Below are 20,763 nucleotides of genomic sequence, written 5' to 3'. Positions count from 1 at the left end.
CAGAACAAAAAAACGGGCAAGTAGATTTTCTTCCACCCTGGGAAATCAGCATTCCATATGTTCATAGTAAGCACTGATGGGGCAACTTCTTGTTTACTTTACTTGGTTCAAACTCATTTGTCAATATAGCAGCCCACTGCGTGTCACATGTAAGCATAATAAGAGCTTAATGGTAACTTGTTTTGCAGTAATAAATGCCTTCAGAGAGAGCCTAACACTTCCTCATAAATAGGAAGTATTTTCAGATTATTTCCCAAATAAGTGATTTAAAGAGAAGCAAGATGGGGTGGGATGTTTTTTCCAACCAAGAGCTTTCAGAAAGACCGGGGTGGGTTGCCATTCAGTACTTAAATTGATAAAGACATGCTAGAAATTAAAATATGGCTAACAGCTTAATGTGAAGCTAAGAATTCACATTTTATTGGAAAATGCCACCGTTCTATGAACAAAATGTTGATTAATCACAAAATTATCAGTTTAGCAGGAGATGCGTTTTTAGCTCACGTGCTCTATCTAAACAGGTCATCATTCGTGGGCACTGCTGAGGTTACATATCAGTTTGGTGTCTTAACACTGCACGTCACCATTCTCCTTGCTCTGATTTAACATCTTGTTCATTCCAGCAGTTAACTGTGTAAATCACCACGTAAAAATTAAGGTACATTTTCCTTCTTATGGAGAATTTTTCAACTCAAGCTTTGTCTGTATACAATAGCACAGTAGCTAGCAGTAAATAACAGTAGAAATTCTCAATTTCTTACCTCAAATTTTTGATTGTATTGTTAAACATTTCAATTCTTTTAATAACCAGTCTGGAATAAGGAGAAATCAGAGCATGGCACACTTGCAGGCTTGATGAGGGGGTACCTGTGCATCAGCAGATATAAAACAATGAAACAAAAACAACAAAAAAAGGGTGAAAGACAATCCCTGTGCTGCAGGGATGGTGCGTGAGCTGTCAAGTGGATGTGTCTTGAGAGATTAGTCAGCCTCTGCATCAAGAGACTGATATTGAGGACAAGCTCCAACTCTATCAGTAGGAGCTCTAAAAACATGAGGAGAAGCAGGTTGCAAACTATGAGGGGCTACTTTTGCAGTCCTGCTGTACGTTATATTTTGCTGTGACTTTCCACTGGAAGCTCTGGGGCCATAGCAGTGCTTTCACAACTTACCTAGCCGTTAAGATGACAGTCAAAGGTGTGTGTTGGAGAAATGGAATCCACTGAGTTCTCTTTTGAAATAAACCCTGGATTAACAATCTCTACAGCACGTTTTACCAAACTTCAGGAAAGTTTGGTCTCATGGTTACAGTTGTTTTTTTTCCTCTCTCTCCTCACAATCAATTCTCATTTTTCCTGTTTTTATTATTATTATTACTATTATTGTCGTTGTTGTTGTTAGTCGGTGTTCTTTGGTTGGTTTGGCTTGGGTTTGGTGTGTTTTCTTGTTAGTCGGTGTTCTTTGGTTGGTTTGGTTTGGGTTTGGTGTGTTTTCTTTGCGATTTTTATGTATTTGAAGTTAAAAATACAAATTAAATAGCCAGTGAATGATTTTTATATGGCCAGTAATTTTGAATGCCATACTTTCCAGATGCCTTACTATATAAACTATAAAAGGACTGGGCTTTCAAGAAGTGCCAGCCGTCTTTCACAGAGTCACAGAATGGCTGAGGTTGGCAGAGCCCTCTGGAGGCCACCTGGCCCAACCCCTGCTCAAGCAGGGCCACCCAGAGCAGGCTGCCCAGGAGCACACCCAGAGGGCTTCTGATCTCCAAGGAGGGAGACTGCACAACCTCTCTGGGCAGCCTGTGCCAGTGCTCCATCACCTGCACAGCTCCTGATGTTCAGACAGAGCCCCCTGTGTTTCAGTTTGTGCCCCGTGCCTCTTGTCCTGGCACTGGGCACCACCAAAAAGAGCCTGCCTCCAGCTTCTTTGCACCCTCCCTGCAGGTATTTATAGGCATGGATAAGATCCCCCAGAACCTTGTCTTCTCCAGGCTGAATAGTCCCAGCTCTCTCAGCCTTTCCTTATAGGAGAGACACTCCAGTCCCTTCATCATCTTCAGTGGCCCTTTGCTGGACTTTCTGTAGTAGCTTCATGTCTCTTGTACTGGGGATCCTGAAACTGGACACATTGTTCCAGGTATTGCATCACCAGTGCTGAATAAAGGGGAAGGATCACCTCAGTTGACCTGCAGGCAGTAGTGTAGTCTAGGATACCATCAGCCTTCTTGCAGCAAGGGCACATTGCTGCCTCATCTTCAACGTGGTGTCCACCAGGACCCCCAGGTCCTTTTCTGCAGAGCTGCTGTCCAGCTGGGTGGCCCACAGCATATATTCATGTGTTGGGTTGTTCCACCCAGGTACAGGACTAACGCTTCTCCTCGCTGAACATCACAAGGCTCCTGCCAGCCCATTTCTCCAGCCTCTCCAGGTCCCTCTGGAAGGCAGCACGAACCTCTGGTGCACTGACCACTCTTCCCAGCGTTGTGTTGTCTGCAAACTTGCTGAAAGTATGCTCTGCCCCATCGTCCAGACCATTAACAGAGATGTTAGACAGAACTGGATCCAGTACAGGCCACTGGGGTACGCCTCTAGTTACTGGCCTCCAACGAGACCCTGTACCACTGGTCACACCCTCTGACCTAGCCATTCAACCAGGTTTCAACTCACCTCATTCTACCATTAAGTTTCAGGTTAGACCCTGGAAGATGATACTTGAAACACTAACTTTTTCAGGAAATTTCAGCCAAGCAATTAGGTTCAGCTGCTGAGCACCAAATGTGCTTTAATTGTTTTGTAATGGTTAATTGTAGTAACCATCTAAAACCTTGTTCCAGCTTTATTATTCCTGTTCACCAAGCAGATAATTTTTCAGAGTTAGCAGAATTACGTGATCTGTACCATGAAGCCATGAGAAAGGAAATCATTACTAATAATTTGACCATCTATTGGGATTTCCTAAGTATTTGCTGCTTCAAACCATTGAAGATAAAGAGTCAGAGTGGGACTTTGCACTGAAGTGACACGGTACTTTTAGCAACATCTGATACTTCTGGTTTTATGTCCTTGAATGTGGAACTTTCCAAACAGTGGTAAATGGTGACATAGCTGTGGGCAGAGAGCTCAAAGCGGGCCAAGTAAATAATCTGCCTTATTTGACATCGCACTCTGTCAGTCAGCAAAGATAACAGGCAGTTATCTTGGTCTCAAAGCCCTGGAGCTCTACTGAATTCAGCAGAGATCTGTGCTGGATGCCTTGCCTCAAAGGTGCTGAGAACCGTGTCGCCCAAAACTGAATCGGAAATGCCAAGTGCCACGGAAGGAACTCGATACATCCAAACCCCGCTTCTACTGTGCCCTGGTCACAAAGATCCACAGCAGCGTGTCTCGGGGAAGGAAGTCACACACCCTAAAAAACACAAGCGTAATCATGCACAGGGATCGCCATCAGAGAATCTCCCCAGCGCAGCAGCTTCTTGCATATGACAGGATTATTTCCAGCTCTCTGTTCTGGTTGTGATAACTCCTTATCTCTCAGTAACAGATTACCTTTAAGATTCCTTTTGCTTTACCCTGAGATTATTTTCTTGGCTATAAGCTTCTGAATTTCCAGAATTCATTCCTCTTATATAAAATAATTAGTCATTGAAGGTTGAATAATTTGCAATTGGGATGTAGAAAGAACCAGCCTACATAAACCAACATTTTTGTCATTCTCATGCCTCTTTCTTCCCTTTCTTATCACCTTTTACTGCATGGAATCTCATCTAATCTCACTTGTAAACTCTTAAAAACAGGGTCTGTGACAGCTGGACACCAAACACAGGAGCCTAATGGGATCTGGGGCCGTGGCACATTTATTGTGCACATGAGCATGTAATTAATGGGGCTAAGTTAGGCTCAGAAGTGCTGCGTATGCTACTTAGCAAGCCTAGCGTGCATCACTCTTCTTGTCAAGGGGAACATACAGCTCCTGTTCTGAATCCGAGAAGATGTGAAGGCTTGAGGAATACCATGGCTTGAGAGAACGATTATTTGACGCGATATTTATTGCTGCTGCGAGACAGGGGACGCTCTCTCGGCCTTCCCCCATCTCGTTGCACAACGTGCCCCACGTCGGGTCCCGCGCTGCTGCAGCCTGGCCGCGCCTGTGCGTGGAGGAGGCCGCGGAGCCAAGCCGCAGGACGTCGCAGGTTGGCACCTTCCCACGGGCTTGGCTGACATCTCCCTCCGATGCGCAGCGTCCCGGGGTGGGAGGGAGGTGCCGGTGTGGAGCCGAAAACGCCAGTGGGAGAGCGTAAGATATGCGCCGGGCGGCGAGTCTGAACAAGTGCGCCTTGGCAGGGCTGAGCGAGGGGAAAGGGGCACTGCCTCCTCCTTACCAACCGAGCCTGCGAGGAGTCGTGCTCCCCGCTCGTTATGCGCTCCTCTTATGTCAGGAGCAATTTTGGTCAGATGTCAACGTAGATTTGGACATCAAGGACCAAATCCTTTGACCGTGAGATGTGTATCAACTCTTCTAACTCAAGCCCTATGACGAAGAGCTGTTTGGTGCGGTTTACACGAGGCATTGCATTTTGCTGCTGTGAATCAGGATACATGTCTCAGCTGCACTTGTTGAGATGCAGGCTTCTGCCTCTTCCCATTCAGCTGATCACAGGTAAACAAATGTATGCATAATTAGGTTTCTAAAGTAATTTTCAAGTAGACACTTTGCACAAATAATAAATCTGGTAGTACCAGATTTTATTCTGACTCATGGACTATCTAAGATGGCAACATCTGAGTCCCACAGGTTCATTTGTATGGTTCAGTAGAGTATTTTAAATATCTTACAAGCCTTCTTCATTAGGAGCTTTCCTAAAAGAGTCACTAAAATGAAAATGTCATTGCAACTATGCAATCAGGCACCACGGTGTCATAAAACATTGCTGAAGAATCATGGCAAGACTAGTTTTACTAGTCTAGAAGACGATTTTACTGCTGATACAGTCCACTTGGAAGAGACAAACGTATCACAAATGCTTGTGATGGCAGATGCTGTGTACTTTGGTTGGTTCTTTATAATTTCTTGTTTTCACCCATCGTACAATTATTTCAGGCTTATCTGAGTGATATAACAAATTACGATGCTGGAAACTGAAAGCATTTCATTTCTTACACTGCTGTGGTAAGTCCCATGCAGGGATCAGGATAGGTACCGGGAGAAGGGGATTACACCTACAGCTGAGTAAGATTTTGCCATAGGTCCATTAATGTTTCATATAAGTGGAACCAAGTACACTCTGTTTTCTGTGCACAAGGGATATATTTCTCTCATTAGTCACTTCACTGGTTGAACTCATTTTTTAATGGGGGAATCTTCTGACTAGGTCACAATCTTTTTGGAAGAATCCCAGCAGACCACACTGTTCAGAAGACTGCAAATAAACTGATCCAAGGAGGCTGAAGGGGTTTAGTTCCAGATAAGGGATTTCATTGTCACTGCTGAACACCAAAATCAGTTGTATGAGACAACTGGGGTGTGCAATTGTAAAGTAATTCCAAGTTAAGATGTGCAGAACTGGAGTTATTTAGGAATGTGAGAAGAAGAATGGGCAGATACTGAAGCCTTGCTGAACAGCTGATTTAATTCAGCAAGTACTGATCAGACACAGCTAGTCAATCTGTCAGTGGGTCAGCCAGCCTTGACAGATGTTAACAGTTTACCAAGACAATGTGCAATGAGAGTCTAAGCAAATGCTGATTTTGCAAATAATTAAGAATACCCTTCCATCACAGGCGTTTTATAAGAGAATCTCCAAACAGAAACTTAATGTTTTCAGACATCAGTAGAAAAGAAAGCGGTTGCATTCAGGAAAGGAAAGTTGTAACTCAAATCAGACAGGAACTTGGACACACTAATTGTGCAAATAGCTATTTTTTACAGTGTTAGAGTAGTGCTGACATAGGGCAAGTAGTCCCTATCCCTTGGCAGCATTAGCTGGATCATTAGGAAAAAGAAACAAAGTGGAAGCTGGGTGTTGTCTTTCCAGTGAAGAAAGCTGTAGAATTGATGTCATGTTTGACTTTTACAGGAGGCATTCAGAGCATCTCCTCCGTGGAGGAGAGGCAGCAGAGGTTCCAGCACCAGCATTCACTTCAAGAACATCTCTGCAACTTCAAAGATCCAGTGCTAGAAACAAATCCAACATTTGAACAGCACCTATGAGTCTCAGATTACTGATTATTCCTTTTTTTTTCTGTTCTACAGTCACTGCTGAAATCGTGCACACACCTGTGCTGTTCAACAGGACACAGCAGCAGCCTCACTGACAGTAACGCGCCAGCATGCTTGGTCAGGAGCCTGTGCACTTCCCTGGTAAGGCATTTCACCTGCCGTGCTTTTATAGAGCAAGGAAAGCTATAGCCCTAACATTTGTGTTATTAGACAGCTTGGACAAGGACAGCAGCCACTGCCATTTTCTAACAGAAACGGAAATGTCACCTTTATGTTGTATTAAAGAATGATATCGAAAAATACCATGCGCTCTTCTGTGCCAAAAGACTGCAAAACTAACTTTATCCGGCTTCTACCATGCCCTTCCAGTGTGTACTGTGTGCAAAATATGAAGCATGGATCTGCAGATGATCCTGGCAGTATGTATTTGATCTATCGGACTATGATGGGATGTAGATATGAAAGGGTATATGGACAGCACTGGTGACTGGAGTTAAAGTTGTTAGAGAAGTTAGGAAATGGCCCCGCAGCTGGTCCTGGCAACAGAATGGGCATGCTGGCATTAGTAATGGCCCTGTACAGCTGCTTCACCTACAAACCCTTTCCAAGCAGAAGACTGTTGGATAAAAACAAACAAACAAAAGAGTGCATTAGATCTTTTCAGTGATGACCTGAAGGAGAAAAATTAGGAAGTCTGAAACACTAAATTTGCCCCTAGAATACCTGGCATACTTTAAATAATGAAAGACACTTAGCTGCTTACAGTAACTGAAGCAAATAGGTAGAACAAATAGGTACGATTTTCATTCCTTACTAAGATTTTGCTTTTGACCAGTAACTATGTAAAGCTAAAGTGCTACCATAAGTAAACAGATTCGTCACAAGACTCGGAGTTATCACAGAGTGTAATTATGATTATTAAATTCACTGTACAGAGCAAAGGGTATAATAGACAAACAAGACAAACACAGCATCTTGAAAGTTTGCCCCTGACAGAGTCAAGAGCTGAATTTTCTGACCCAGACTGGGCATTGTTGCCATCTTTTTAAATCACAGCACCCTATACACAGTTTCTCTTAAAAACTGTGGGCTACTACTACAGTTCCTGAATTAAATTTTGACGTACATATAAAAGATTCAGTTCTTTCTCAGATAAATGATCAATTTGCATTCGTGTGTTTGCCATTCAAACATTTTTTAGGTATTGGTCTGTTTATAGGGCAAATTGCAAATTTCCTAGAAAGTTGTAGGAATATTGTCTTAAGGAAGATAATGTATTAATGGGACATATATTTTTGCAAAGATTTGTCAGAAAGAATCTAATAAAGCTTTATTCTCACTGTAAACATGACCCAAGCCATTTCATTTTAACTTTACAAGCTTCTTAGTCTTATTGGATCACATTTCTAAATGCTGTCCTTACCTGGCTCATATGCATGAAGACAATGGTTGCCTGTTTTCTTTCTTCTCCTTTAGTTTTACTGCTGAGACCTATTATTTCAGTAATTCACATCGGAATACCATCCTTTGTTAACAAAAAAAAAAAAAAGTTTTCTACTTCAGTTGCATGTTAGAAATGTAGGAACATTATTGTTTAGAAAGTTTTCTGTAGATCAAATTAGTCCTTATTGAAAGGTATAAGGACAATACCGATGCTTCTGTATATATTGCAGTTTTGGTACACAAATAAAGAGTGAATGCTGATATAGACAAATTATTGCATCTGAAAATCCAATCCCAAATTAGTCACTTACAGAGAAATTTATCAAGGGATTTCCTACTTCACTGCATCACCTTTAGGCTATTGACTAGGCAAGACTTAAGGTACTAAGTCTAAATACTGTAGGAAGAAGAGTCTGTGCGTGCTTTTTCTCCTGATTGTAAAAATTTCTACAAACACGATTTTGTTACATGCATTCTATTCATGCATTTACAAATAAAGCATGAAAAAGATGTTGAATTCGAAGTCTGATTTTTGAAGTTTATCTTAGATCTCATTTACTTAATTCAGTATTAGTTTTATTCAATCTAGAGCATGTTTATTGCTATGTAACATCAATTTTTCTTGATAATGAGACAGCATAGTTGTAATATTTGTGACCATAGCGAAGAGCTGCACTACTTTTCACATTAAAATATTAATTTTTTTTTTTTTTTTTTAAGACAAGGCACATATGATGTTTTCTCAGACTTCATGCACAGTTACCCTGTTTTAGGGGAATCTGATATGCAACATACCTTGGGAATCTTTTAATGCTAGCCAGCTCAGCAAGTAGTCCATGCGGCTTTTCTCCATGATAAGAATAGCTGTGGGAAGGCTGAACAGTATAAAGAGGAAAAAGAAAAAACTATCTGCACTTCAAAGATTCCCTTCAGATGAAATAGATATAAAATCCACATAGATTACTGCAGAAGCTGTAGGTGAAATTAAAAGTTGCCATCTCCAATATATGCATTTGCCTGGAGTATTCTCTGTGTTTACATATTCTAGGGCGGACATAGGAGGAAAGACACATGCTGCTTTTTGGGTTTTGTTTCTTTCGTCTGAAAGTGCTGTGACTTTAAACTTTGGGTCTCTTAACACCGAGATCACATTTACAGTCCAAAGAATTAAGTGTCCAGCATGTAGCAATCTTGATTATATTCCGGTCAGGATGTGGGAAAGATGCTATTAGAAACAAAACAATCAATTCACATAGACAGTCCCACAAATATGCTTTATGGCATCTGCCTCCTACTCATTGTAAGTGGGGTTTTATAGTGACACATTGGTGAAGATTAGTACACAACTGCAGGCAGATGCCCATGACTGATTCAATTGTTTGCACTGACACTCAAAATTGCTGTAATTGCAACTGAAGTGATACAAGCCATTGCAAAAATCAGACAAAGTGAAACCAACATTGTTCCTCAGAGATTTTTATTAGTTGAAACACAGAAACCTACAATGAACTGTTTTCTATTGGTATGAATTCACCACATCATATCCTTTTGCTATGCCTGCAATACTGTCCACAGTGATTTAATGTACGATTTAACTGTCCACAGTGATTTAACAATGATTCAAAGATGTGAAGAAGATTCAAGAGGTCTAAAAACAGAAGTTGCACAGTAAAGACAATACATTCCAGCCTCAATTGTTTATATTTTTCTTAAAAAAATAAAATGGTAAAGCAGAAAATCATTTTTATAAAATCAGAACTTAACATGTTCCTAAAAAAATAATATGTCTAAGCCCTGTAAGCTCCGTGTGCCACTAGCGTTGTTTCTTTACTTTTTTTTTTTCTCCCCGTAACTGCTTAACAACATTTCTGGTTCAAAGCTGGTATCTCTGAAGAGGAGTGACCATCTTCTGCAGCCTATGGATAAAAAGAAAATGGATGTGTAAGACTAGGCAGTATCCAAAACCTTCCTGGGACGAGGTTACCTTGTAGCCTGTCAAACAAGTTCTCATGCGGTACTGAAGACTTCCTTCAGACTGCCTACACTACTGGTGGCTCAGTCCAAAGGAACTGAGGTGATCCAAGTAGGTGTTGAAGATTTAACACATTCACTCCCCATCTGCACAAGAAAAGTGACTTTTGCAGACATATTTCACCGAAAACTGAAATCTCTGCAACATAACCCATATTGTGAAGGTATTTTTAGTGTCCTCATCCTGGACGCTGGAAAGCTTCCATTTAAAAGCTTGAGAGTGTGATTATATCTAATCCTGCCATATCAGAGTAAAAGAAAGAACACCTCAAAACTTTACAGGAAAGGAAAAATGCCTGATTCTATCCTATGATCTCCTTTAGACCACAATATAGTGATGGAAAAAAATGTAGTTGTTCCACATGCAGCTTCCCACCTATATACATGAATTCACTTATATTTGATCAAATGGGACAGGGAAGAGGCAATGCAGCCATGCCTGCAGCCAAACCTTTAACTAAACTTTGTGTTAATTTTATTAAATGAAGGACATCATCTCCTCCCAATATTTAAACTGGTATTAGACTTGCCAATATATTGGAGGAAAGATATCTAAATCAACAATGCATAGCATCAGAAAGGAGTGCTAAGAAACGAAAGGCAAGTGATTTACATGTCTCCAGTTACAGCACAGCGCTGGAGAAGGTCAAACGCCCAGACAAGTTTACTATGGAGAGACTTGTCAGCTCTGATGCTTTGAACACGAGACTCACACCCCTGTCATACGCACACAGCTAGGGAAACACACCTTGTGCATTAGCAGCACAAAAGAGACTCTCACCAGGAGCCGGAGACAAGCAGGCAGCTAGATGTAACGTCTGAGTAAGAGAGAGGCCACGGCACTGCCCAGCCCTGTGCTCAGGGAGGGAGCGTGCCCTGGGCAGAGCTCTGTGTGGAAAGGAAGCCTTCTACACCCTGTGCGTGCAACCCAGCTGCTTGTGCCTATTAAGAACCTGTCCCATGTTTCTGGTGGTGGTTGGCTACGTTACGCCAGCCAGAAGGTGGGCTGCTACAAGGTGCTCAGTGAAAAAGCTAGAGGGAGAGCACCCTTGCAAATGCCGTAGGTGCCAAGCATTGCCTCCTGAGTGGGAGGCTGTGCAGCCGACCGGCTGCGGTCACACCACAGCGCTGCTGGAGAAGGGGACGCTCCTGTGCTGTGGGCATGGCGCCCTAAAAAACAGGCCTGGCACCCTAAAAGACAGGCCTGGCAAAGTGCCCAAGAAAAGGCACTTCCTCTCTAACGCTGACAAGACAGAGGAACAATTTATTGCAAAAGGCCAACAAAACAAGACATCACTGCCCTCAATGGATTGATTATAGTGTTTGGATACCCAACCAAGTTCAGAACCATACTGCAGAATGCACCATAAAAATCACTTATAGTTTCAGGCCAAAAGAGGAATAAACGTTAGTCCCATTCGACAAACTAGGGCAGGGACAGCAGCTGAACCCAGATGCCATACAGTGAGCTAGGGCTTAAATACCTCTTCATACATGTATCCCCATTCATACATGTATATGCTGACCCATACATTTCAGAAACCTGGCATCTGAAATCTAGATCTTACCTTCTTTTACGGAAGCTGTCTGAAGAACTTAAGAACCTCATTACGCCCTGTAGCCTCTGCCTGTGAGTAGAAACATGAATAAATCCCGCCATCCTGTGCACCAGGACATGCAAATACTTACTTGTGGGAAGTAAGAATATGTTACCACAATATAATTAAAATCCAATTTAAATTTTAATTCCTCTGACATAGATGAGAAAGTTCTGGCTCCAATGATTTATTACTTCAGAACAGCACCAGACTTGAGTTCGCAACATGCTCTAATCCGGTTTACAGTCTCCAAAGCAGCATTTACTTTTCCCAAACTAATATTATCTGACAGCATGCATTACTACCCACAAAGCTGGAGCACCATATGGAGTACAGCCATATGTACACTTACTACTTGTCGGGGATTTTTGCCATCATAGCCAGTTTGCCTCAGATCTGCACCAGCTAGGTACCAGGCATTCAGCCCATCCACATCACCTTTAGCTGCAAGACTGGAAAAAAAGAGCGATTAAATTGGTTCTAAGTTTTTTAGTCCATTTCATGGTACACCTGTGTCTTGTCAGAAAGCTCAGGGAGCAAATGCTGAACTAGAACAGTCTCAACATGGCTGCCAGGATAGAGAGGTGAGTAAAGGAACACTATTACAACAGCTTTGAATAGCTGAGCAAGCAACACAGCTTGATGAATCAGTTCCTTAAATTAATAGGGCTGTGCTATAAGTACTTACAACAGGCCAGTTTCACATAGTGGGTGTGACTATGACCAAAGGGGAAAAAAAGTCATGCAGTTTCATATTTCACAACACAATATTTATCTCATGAAATGAGTTGGGGGGAGGGCAATGGCTACATCAAGATGCAGCTGAAGAAGCGAGAGCACAGGCTGATGTGCTAGCAATTGGTGTGCCTTATTTAAAACCACTAAGACCCCTTCTTCACAAGTACGCACAGCTATATTCACTATCAGAAGTTATGACGGCACATTTACGTGGTATCACTTGGACAGTAGCACAGCTATGCTTTTTGAGTAAAGGTGATTTGTATGATTTAAAGGGCAGCAAGCAAAAAAAAAAAAAAAAGGTGGTTAAAGAGAATCTCTATTTTGCCATGTATAACACATGATAGAAGAGATTAAAAACAATATACAAATTAGTGAATTAAAGTCTTCTGAATGTACCCGAGAATGTTTCTTTACACATCTGCTACTAGTCTCACCTATAATGCTTAATGTTCGTTTTAAACTTTTTTTCTTTTTTTTGGCAAAAGAAGGGCTAAGAGCCTGCACATACACAAAAGCATGCCTCTCCGTACCAAACCTGTAGAGCTAGAGTCTAGCTGAACTGACAGCATGACTGCAAGGGCTACGTTCAGTTTTCTCAACATACGAGCGCGTCAGGCTTCAGAACTGCGTGCAACTCCTTGCTGCGTATAAGTCGATTGTTTGAGCAGAACTACCCTGATAATCATCAAGTGAGCCTGCATCTCATTATGAAAAGGAAAGCACCCCCAGACGTACGAAGTTCACCATTTGCTGCCTTAAACACTGCTCGCCGTGGAGGAACAGCATGTTTCTGGCAGCAAGGCCAGAGGATGGTGACAGGCTCTGCGTATGACAGACGAGCGAGGCAGACCTGATGGAGAGCAGCGGAGGAAGGAAGATGCAAGGGGCAGTCAGTCAGGTACGCCTATGGAAGAAAGCCTGAAAGCAAGTCTGCAACACTCATTTCTCTGCTAGACTGAAATCACTTCTGCTGTTGATTAAATCTCTTAAGTACCTGAAAAAATTTTTTCAGGGGAGTGGAAGCCTCTAATTGCAGCAGCCTGAGGAGAAAGTCAGAGAGAGGCTTTTGCTCACAGCAGTCCCAGAGGTTGGGCAGGAAAAGGGAAAGCAAATGGTCTTCGTATTCTTCCGTGCAACCCTGCCAGTCCTAAGGCTGGGCCACAGACCCACAGCTGGGGCTGCGGAGAACAGGGATGTGGCAGTGGGCTTTTAGTGGGGTTTAATGGTGGATCAGTCTGATAGCATGAAGAAAGGTCAATAAATCATTAATGAAAAATGCCATTACAAAAAAGGCCCCTCAGAAGCCAAAAGGAAACAGAAGAAGCAAAGGCAGCCTAAGAGGAAGCTCAGTGGGAAGCCCTCAAGGAAACTGCAGGAAAAAGTAAGCGTTAGTAAAGAAGTATAAGCATTAGTAAATCAGGGAAGAAATTGCTTAGCAGCCACTTCTGAACACAGAGAAAAGTCTCTTGATGTTGACAGTGAAACGTCCCAGAATTACGGAACAAACAAACAAAAAGCCGAGCAAGTGAGTTACAAATATCTCAAGCACTGGACAGGAAAACACTGTATTTGCCAAACAGAATCTCACTCTTCAGCCATGTGCAAAGTAGAAACCATTCTGGACAAAGACAGGAACACTTAGAAACATTACTAACCTACATACCCAGGGCAATTCAGCTAGCATCACTGTAAGCAACAAACTAGGACTACTGCACTTGAAAATTAAATGCCTAGTAGCACCTGTTCAGAAAGAGCAATTTAACTCACATTGCCAGTGGTCAAAAACATGAAGTGGTCTCTTTCTGTGCCATTAGAGCAACCCAAATATGCAGAATTATCTTCAATTTTGCAGCAGCCATTCACCGATAAAGTTAAAAATGTATTCTCTGGGGACTGCAGCCCAGAGAACAAATAATGATGTAGCTTGCTAGAAAATTTAGATTGTAAATAGAAGATACGTAGTATTCACTAAGTTGTTTATACTCAATAACACCATGAAACATTTTCTCCAACTCCAGATCTCCATAGCGAAGCCCAATGCATCTGTGTTTCCTTCACACTCTGTAAGTGTACTTTGTATAGCCAAACATACATATATTTGAAGCAGCAGCTTCTCCTGCTCCTGAGGTGGCCAGGAAAGTGCCACTGCCCTGGCTCCTGCTCTGCACCTATGTGGGAGACTGTTCCCCTCTCACCCCGAATACACAATGCCATGCCAAGTCTTCATTAAAGCCTCTGTACACGCATGTACCCCACCCCTCTGTTTGGAAGATGCACGTTGTTTTTATATTAAAATTATTATCATTAACACAAGTTTGAAATATTCCAAAACCTCAAATGTTTATTATCAAAATATTAGCTTTGAACAACAAGAAATCATGCAACACAGATGCAGCGTATACGATAGTCCCTCAAATGCTGTAACAAACTGCACCAGAACCACCTTTTGTTTAAAGCCCCCGTGTTCTCTTTTCGGACACCCCACTCTGTCAGCCAGCCAAACAGGTTCTGCACAGGGCATGACGGCTAAGTAAGGGGCCAATTTATTTGCAGAGGAATGTAATTCTCTAAGCCACTCCTCTCATCTTCTTGACAGATGGAAACAATGCAAACTAAAGGTTTAGTTTTGTCCCATTACCTGCAGTGCCCTGGGAAGCACATATTTTAACTGAATGGTATTATCCAGTCTCCTCTGAGCATATTATGGCATCTGAAACACTCCAGCTAGTATCGCTCTATTTCAGAATTACTGAAGGGACAGTGTCCAGTTCCTATACAGAATGCACACCAGCTTTACCTAGACCTTACAGTTTTGAGAACAATCTGTAGCACTGGCTAGCCCCCGTAATGTTGTCATGGTTTCCTGACAACTCCTGAAATAGAGGCTGGGGATTTGGGGATTTTTTGTTGTTGTTTGTATTTGAGAGGAAGAGGAGAAATGAAGTAAAAACAACCAGTAATTTTAGGATATTACTAAAAATTTCTCACAATTTTCAGAGTATCCTGTAATTCAGGACCATTAAGTAAAAACACAAAAACAGGAATCTATTTTCCTTATCATTAAAACATCTTATCTATTAAAAGCAACTGTATGGAAAAACACCTTAATAGAGGATAATATCCTCTTACAATTAACTATAGAGATGGTGAGCACTTTTTCAACAGTTTTGGGGTTAAGCCTATTTGTGTATTTGATTTACATATTTTTGAGAAAGGTGCTAGAGTAGAAAATGTTCCCATATAAGTGAAAAGAGGATTTTCATAAAATAAAAATTATGCACTATGTGCAGCTTTATTCTCAAATAAAAACAGACCTTGTCCTATTTCCTCTTTACCCTTCCTCAGTGAAAGTGATTGGAAAAAACAGAGCGTGTTTTCTTCTAGCTCACTTAACTTCCCACATGCAACTTACTTTGGAGCCCTCTTGATTTATTGGTGCTGTGGCACAGAGCTGATACTTAATTTTATCATTTCACTCATTTCCTCATAGTCTAGCACAGAAAGACTCGCATGTCATGTGCCAGGGACCCAACTATTCCTTGGAAGTTATTTCCACACTGTTCTCCATTCTGAGAGTCTCTTCTGAAAAATCATTCCCCTTCAGCTCAATTTTAGGGCCCCACCTTACCACGTATCACATTTACCTGCAGAGTTTTGCTCCAGTGTTCTCCAAGTCATGTTTTGAAAGGTGCGCTCCCGTTTCTCGTAATAAACTGATCACTTGTATGTGCCTTTATGAAAGAAATAGAAAACAAAGAGAACTATCTTGACATGGATGATTTTTTCCCCCTTAAATCCAATATTACTCATGTACACAAACAGCCAGTGAAAGTTCTCATACGGTATTTGCCACCACCACAGAAACAATGAGACTTCTCCAAGGTGATAGATGTAGTAAGCAGATTTGCTGTCACTCGCAAAAACCACTCGCATACTGAGTTCATGGAAGGGCTAAGTTCAGCTCTAAAATGGAAAGGGATGGACCCCCATCTCTTCAAAATTATTATTATTATTATTATTATTATTTAACTCTTAACACCAGCTTAATCTAACACTTGAAATAGTGGTGATTGAAACCCAAACAGTGAAATTATTTATTCAGTAACACCATTCCTGTATTTTACAAAATACAATACCCATATATATTAGTGTTTTAAATGACCTGTAAGTCTTGCAGGCAAGCAATGAATCTTTAGGTTACTGTGGAAGCTAATTGTGTTTTTATGGCTTCAGAATTGTGGAATGTATTCTTACAAACCTCCCAAAGAAGCACATTTTTCCCTAGCCCCCTTCTCCCACTAACTTTGTTAGTTGTTTTGACCTGTAGTCTTTAGGATGTCTGCCTTCTTTCCTTTCCTTTGAGATAAAGGGACAAACAGATAATTAAGCACTACCAGCCAACTTCTATTTCTTACATGCTTTGGATAGAAAATAACATGATAGATAAAAAAGCTATTTTCAAAATACATTTTTCACAAGGGACCTAGTGAAAGGTTTAGAACTAGGTTCTAAAAGGATTTAACAGTCTGCTCCTCTGCTAAACAAATAATCTAGTTCACAAATTCAAAAGTGTATTTTTTTTCTCCAGAAAGAGCATGATGACATCAGTAGATCAGGAATAGTTTCACATTTCCTCTTTCAATTAAGTTACCATTAATTAAGTTACCAACACTTCAAAATGAAGAATCAGGCATAACAGCATAGTAGGAAATAATCGGAGCTTCACAAGGAACCACCTAAAAACTCATCTGTATTAATTCAAAAAATAAAAAATAAAAAAATAATATCACCTACATGTTCAGCTTCATCACTTGCATTTTCTTTTCATTTTAGAACTGAACTAAACTACTTATCCAATCCCATTGCTTCTCTTTAGGAAACTCCATCTTGAATTAGAAGTTACTTTAAAGTTATCCAGATTAAGCCTACGTAAACTTGTATATCTAACGTAAGATCTTACTTTACAAATTAAAAACCCAGAACTGTACAGATGCTGTAATAATCATTTTGCTTTTCCAAACATAGGTTATCTACTCTACCAGACATATTTTTTAAAATATTTTTTTAAATGTACTTCATTTCAATTGACAGCAATAAATAAATAAATGTATCTTTGTTTCATGCCAAAGCATTGCTGGAACAGCACACACTGCAAGTTTGTTCAGTTATCTAAAATATTTTCTCAGGAGGGTCCCTTGCAACATGTCTAGTCATCCACAAGTATCTCCTTGAGAAAGCAAATAATGGCACTGCATCCTATTTTTCAGTCTGCAGTGGAGAATGAATTCTACATACATGAATTTTTTAGAACAATAATTAGCTGAAAATGAATCCGACTAAAATATATTAAAGTCGAACATGTTTGTTCACTCAAGCTCTTACTTAGTTCAGAACTGCGCATGGATAGCGTCTGCTTACTCTCCAACGACTGCCACAGATTATTCCTCATTTCCCACCTTATTCTTAAAATCTCAGCATGAAACTAGTGCTTCTTAAAATAAAAGTCTTTTAGTCCTGTCCCATAGAAAGACATGTAATGTTTAGAGGTATCTTCCCTCAAGTCCAGCAAAGAGTCAGGAAATACTTTTCCATTATTGTAACCATTTACTCCTCACTGGCAGCAAGACAACCTCCAGAATGCACTTCATGTCCCCCCTGTGCTCCAGAGCCTCTACTGCTCTGAGTGGCACTCTGTAAGTTTATGATACAGGCAGATCTGGGGGCATTTTCCCCACGTTTAAAGAAGCAAATTTAAATGAGGGGGTGAAAAAGAGTGGTTTAAAGTAAAATAAATCTTTAAGGACTGAAACTACCTGTTTACAATAAATGCTTATAACACAACATTTATAAATAGAAGTATAATGTCTCGAGGACTGGGAATCATTTAAAATCGTGCTTCTTGGTATGGTGGGAAGAAGAGGAAGTGTTGTATATCACTGCTGGTTAAGGGGAGGGTAAAGGAGATCTTGTTTAAGGGAAAGAATTAATAGAGACAAATAGTAATGGGAATTTAAAAGTGTTAAATTTAGTACTGTGACTAGGAAGAGCAGATCTGTCCAAGAAAGCAAGCCGACCACCTCTCACACTCCCATCACTCAGTGTGAAAACTATGCAGGAGGTAAGCTGTGCAAGAGCTTGTTCCTACTTTCATCCAAATGGTATCTAAACGGTATCCAAACAGAATCATTCACAAAAAATTTAAGCCCTATCCAGAGTAACACTTCTTCTGTCTCACTCCTACCCACAAGAGCATTATTCATATTTTGAGAGGCTGGCTGTGAATTTTCTCATACGTCTTATGCACATGAGAGATTTGTCTTCAGATGTTGTTTCTTCAGGTGCTGCTCCACTATGGCTTTACCAAAGCCTCAGACGGACCAGTTTAGCTGATCTGTAGTTCAGCTGATGTCATGAGACATAAACTTCTTGGGAACAGTTCAAATGCAATTCCCTTTCTAACATGACGACACATAACCAACAGCAGAGCAACTGCTGAATAATCAAAGCTCACGGTCAGAGGAAAGGCCCATGTCACCACGTTAACCTGGGGTGCACAGCTGCTTGTCCAGTCTAGCCCCATCTGATAAGCAAAGCCACGAGGACACATGTCACCTGCAAGCTATTCCTGACTCTTCCTTTTCTTAGCTCCTTCGGTTACCTAACCATGGCTCCTGGTCAGACATAGCCTACAGAAACAATGCTATTTTGCATATGTTACTTAAAAGTCAGTCTTTTGATACTACTACTGACATTTATTTGTTCTATGAAGGTCAGAAAAAAAGTGTTTCTAGTGTCTTCACCTCTTGTGACTGTATTACTGATAACATTGGAGATTAAATAAAAGAAAAATGTAAACTAATATTTTAATGGCTCAAGAACAAAATAAACATTCTAGTGCGGTCTTCAAATATCCATTCCTATGGCTCAAACTTGAGTTCCAGACAAAGACATCAGAACTTCTACCATTTCACAAGTGCTCTGGATTTACAGCGACCATGGTGCTGTACAGTACATATCATCTTAGGCCTTGACTTGGCAGACACTTAGAAAAGTGAATCAACTTCAAAAGGGATGAATCACACATGTGAAATGAGCACACATGTAAGAGTCTGTAGGATTGGGGCCTTAGGGTGTACACCTTCCACCAACTCTCTTTAAAGAAATGCAGGTGTAATGTATATCCAAACTTGATGGGCTTCATTCTTTTTAACGCTTGCTTCCCTAGCAACTGCAAGGGTTACGGCAGGATGAGCTTAGTTTCACTTGTTCACTTTTCTGCATGGTATCAGTAGGAACTGTATGCCCAAATAACGTAAGGACAAACTTCAGCGTACTTCTGGAATCATTAATGTTTAGATTTTCACTCTGCCTTATATTTCCTGAAGTAATGTAAATGTAACCTTGCAAAATATCAAGTATTTAAATTCTTATTTATGTGGGAGGTAATTTTACTACCTCTAATCTGATGTTCTCACAGCAGTACACCAGCAACTCCCCTTTTTCAACCTTTTACCACTGTACTGTAAGTAAATGGAAGTGCTTTTACTACATAAAATATACACAATTTTTATTCAAGACATTTACCTGCTTAGAAGAGTTTCTGTTATTAAAAAAATATTATTCTATTGTTTTGAAAATGAATTATCCCTTGAGGGTACTCTAAGAAGTTAAAGGAATGCTACTAATTTTGATATGTCAAGCAACTGGCCTAAATTAACAGTGGTCTGTTTAACTTCATGCATAAAGTGAATGAGACTACACGCAAATTGCATAGTTACAAATGAAAAAGCGGAAATGTACTTTATTTCCTATTTAGTAAGGGACTCCACATTTTACGATCTAAAGAAATAAAGAGTCACTTAGAGTCAAAAATATTAAGAGACTGCCATTGGTATAGATCAAGTTGCTAGTCTATAAGTGACAGTGCTATGTTAAGAAGCTTTTAAGAAGACAAAACTCCTGATCATCTTTACAAATTATTAAATGGAAAACAGAAATCAGTCATCGTTATACAAATTTGCATGCTAGGTTAAAAGGCAAACCACTGAGCAATGTCACATGGAAAACTGAAAGAAACTACGTTTAAGATGAGTAGATTCTGTACTGCAATTATATTCCAATTAAACAAATATTAATTCTCAGAAAATGGGATTAACCTGATGCAATATTCAGTAAAATTGAGAAAGTCACAATATGAAACAATTTAAAACATTGACTTCTTGTTAAGGTCAGTTTTCCTCCCTTCCTTCTCTGCCACACAGCACATTGCATCAGGATAATCTCTTCACTTTCAGCACGCAACTGTTTAATAAACAAAATTTAAATATTTCTGTAGCTTAAATCTTTTAGTGGGTATCTAATTACACACATATAAAGCTGTCTGATCTTTTCCAATCTCCTTTGTGTGCTTATCAGGGTGAAAATGCAGTGTGAGTACATAGCAGATCATAAATTCAAATTTATGAGATGAGTTCTAAGTCAACTCTTCCTCTCATTCCAACAGTGGAAACAAAAAGAGAAACTGAAAATGGTTATGGTGCAGTTTCCTTTTACAATTCCCCATATCAAAATGTGCGTGCAGTTTTAAAGAGCTTAAGAGTCATAGTAGGAGTCTAATATAGGAGTGGCAATGCTAAGGAATCCAAACAACAAGCTCATGTGAAATTCCTCAGGCAGTAGTTGGGTGCGGTAAAAAAAAGAGTTGGTGCTTGATTTGCAGGAACATCTA

At 40.5% G+C, this 20,763-nt stretch overlaps 1 protein-coding gene and 1 long non-coding RNA gene across 2 annotated transcripts in view; one reads left to right on the top strand and one right to left on the bottom strand.

The window, feature by feature from the left end:
- Positions 1–3,732: 3,732 nt before the first annotated feature.
- Positions 3,733–9,486, top strand: LOC310900283. The gene is made up of 2 exons (XR_014584968.1): positions 3,733–4,662; positions 6,256–9,486. It is a non-coding gene; the product is annotated as an uncharacterized lncRNA (long non-coding RNA).
- The window catches only part of ASPG (asparaginase), a 45,566-nt gene continuing 33,928 nt past the window's right edge, over positions 9,126–20,763 (bottom strand). Inside the window, exons 13-16 of the mRNA XM_083838005.1 lie at positions 15,680–15,766; positions 11,647–11,746; positions 11,265–11,324; positions 9,126–9,581 (exon numbers count right to left, since the gene is read on the bottom strand). Of these exons, the coding sequence (XP_083694131.1) occupies positions 11,271–11,324; positions 11,647–11,746; positions 15,680–15,766 (241 nt within the window). The 3' untranslated portion in view covers positions 9,126–9,581; positions 11,265–11,270. The remainder of the gene's footprint in view (positions 9,582–11,264; positions 11,325–11,646; positions 11,747–15,679; positions 15,767–20,763) is intronic.

Source organism: Anser anser, assembly GCF_964211835.1.
Source record: "Anser anser genome assembly, chromosome: 5".
Taxonomy (NCBI): domain Eukaryota; kingdom Metazoa; phylum Chordata; class Aves; order Anseriformes; family Anatidae; genus Anser; species Anser anser.
The sequence above is the reverse complement of the archived record's forward strand: the minus strand, read 5'-3'. Positions and strand labels throughout refer to the sequence as shown.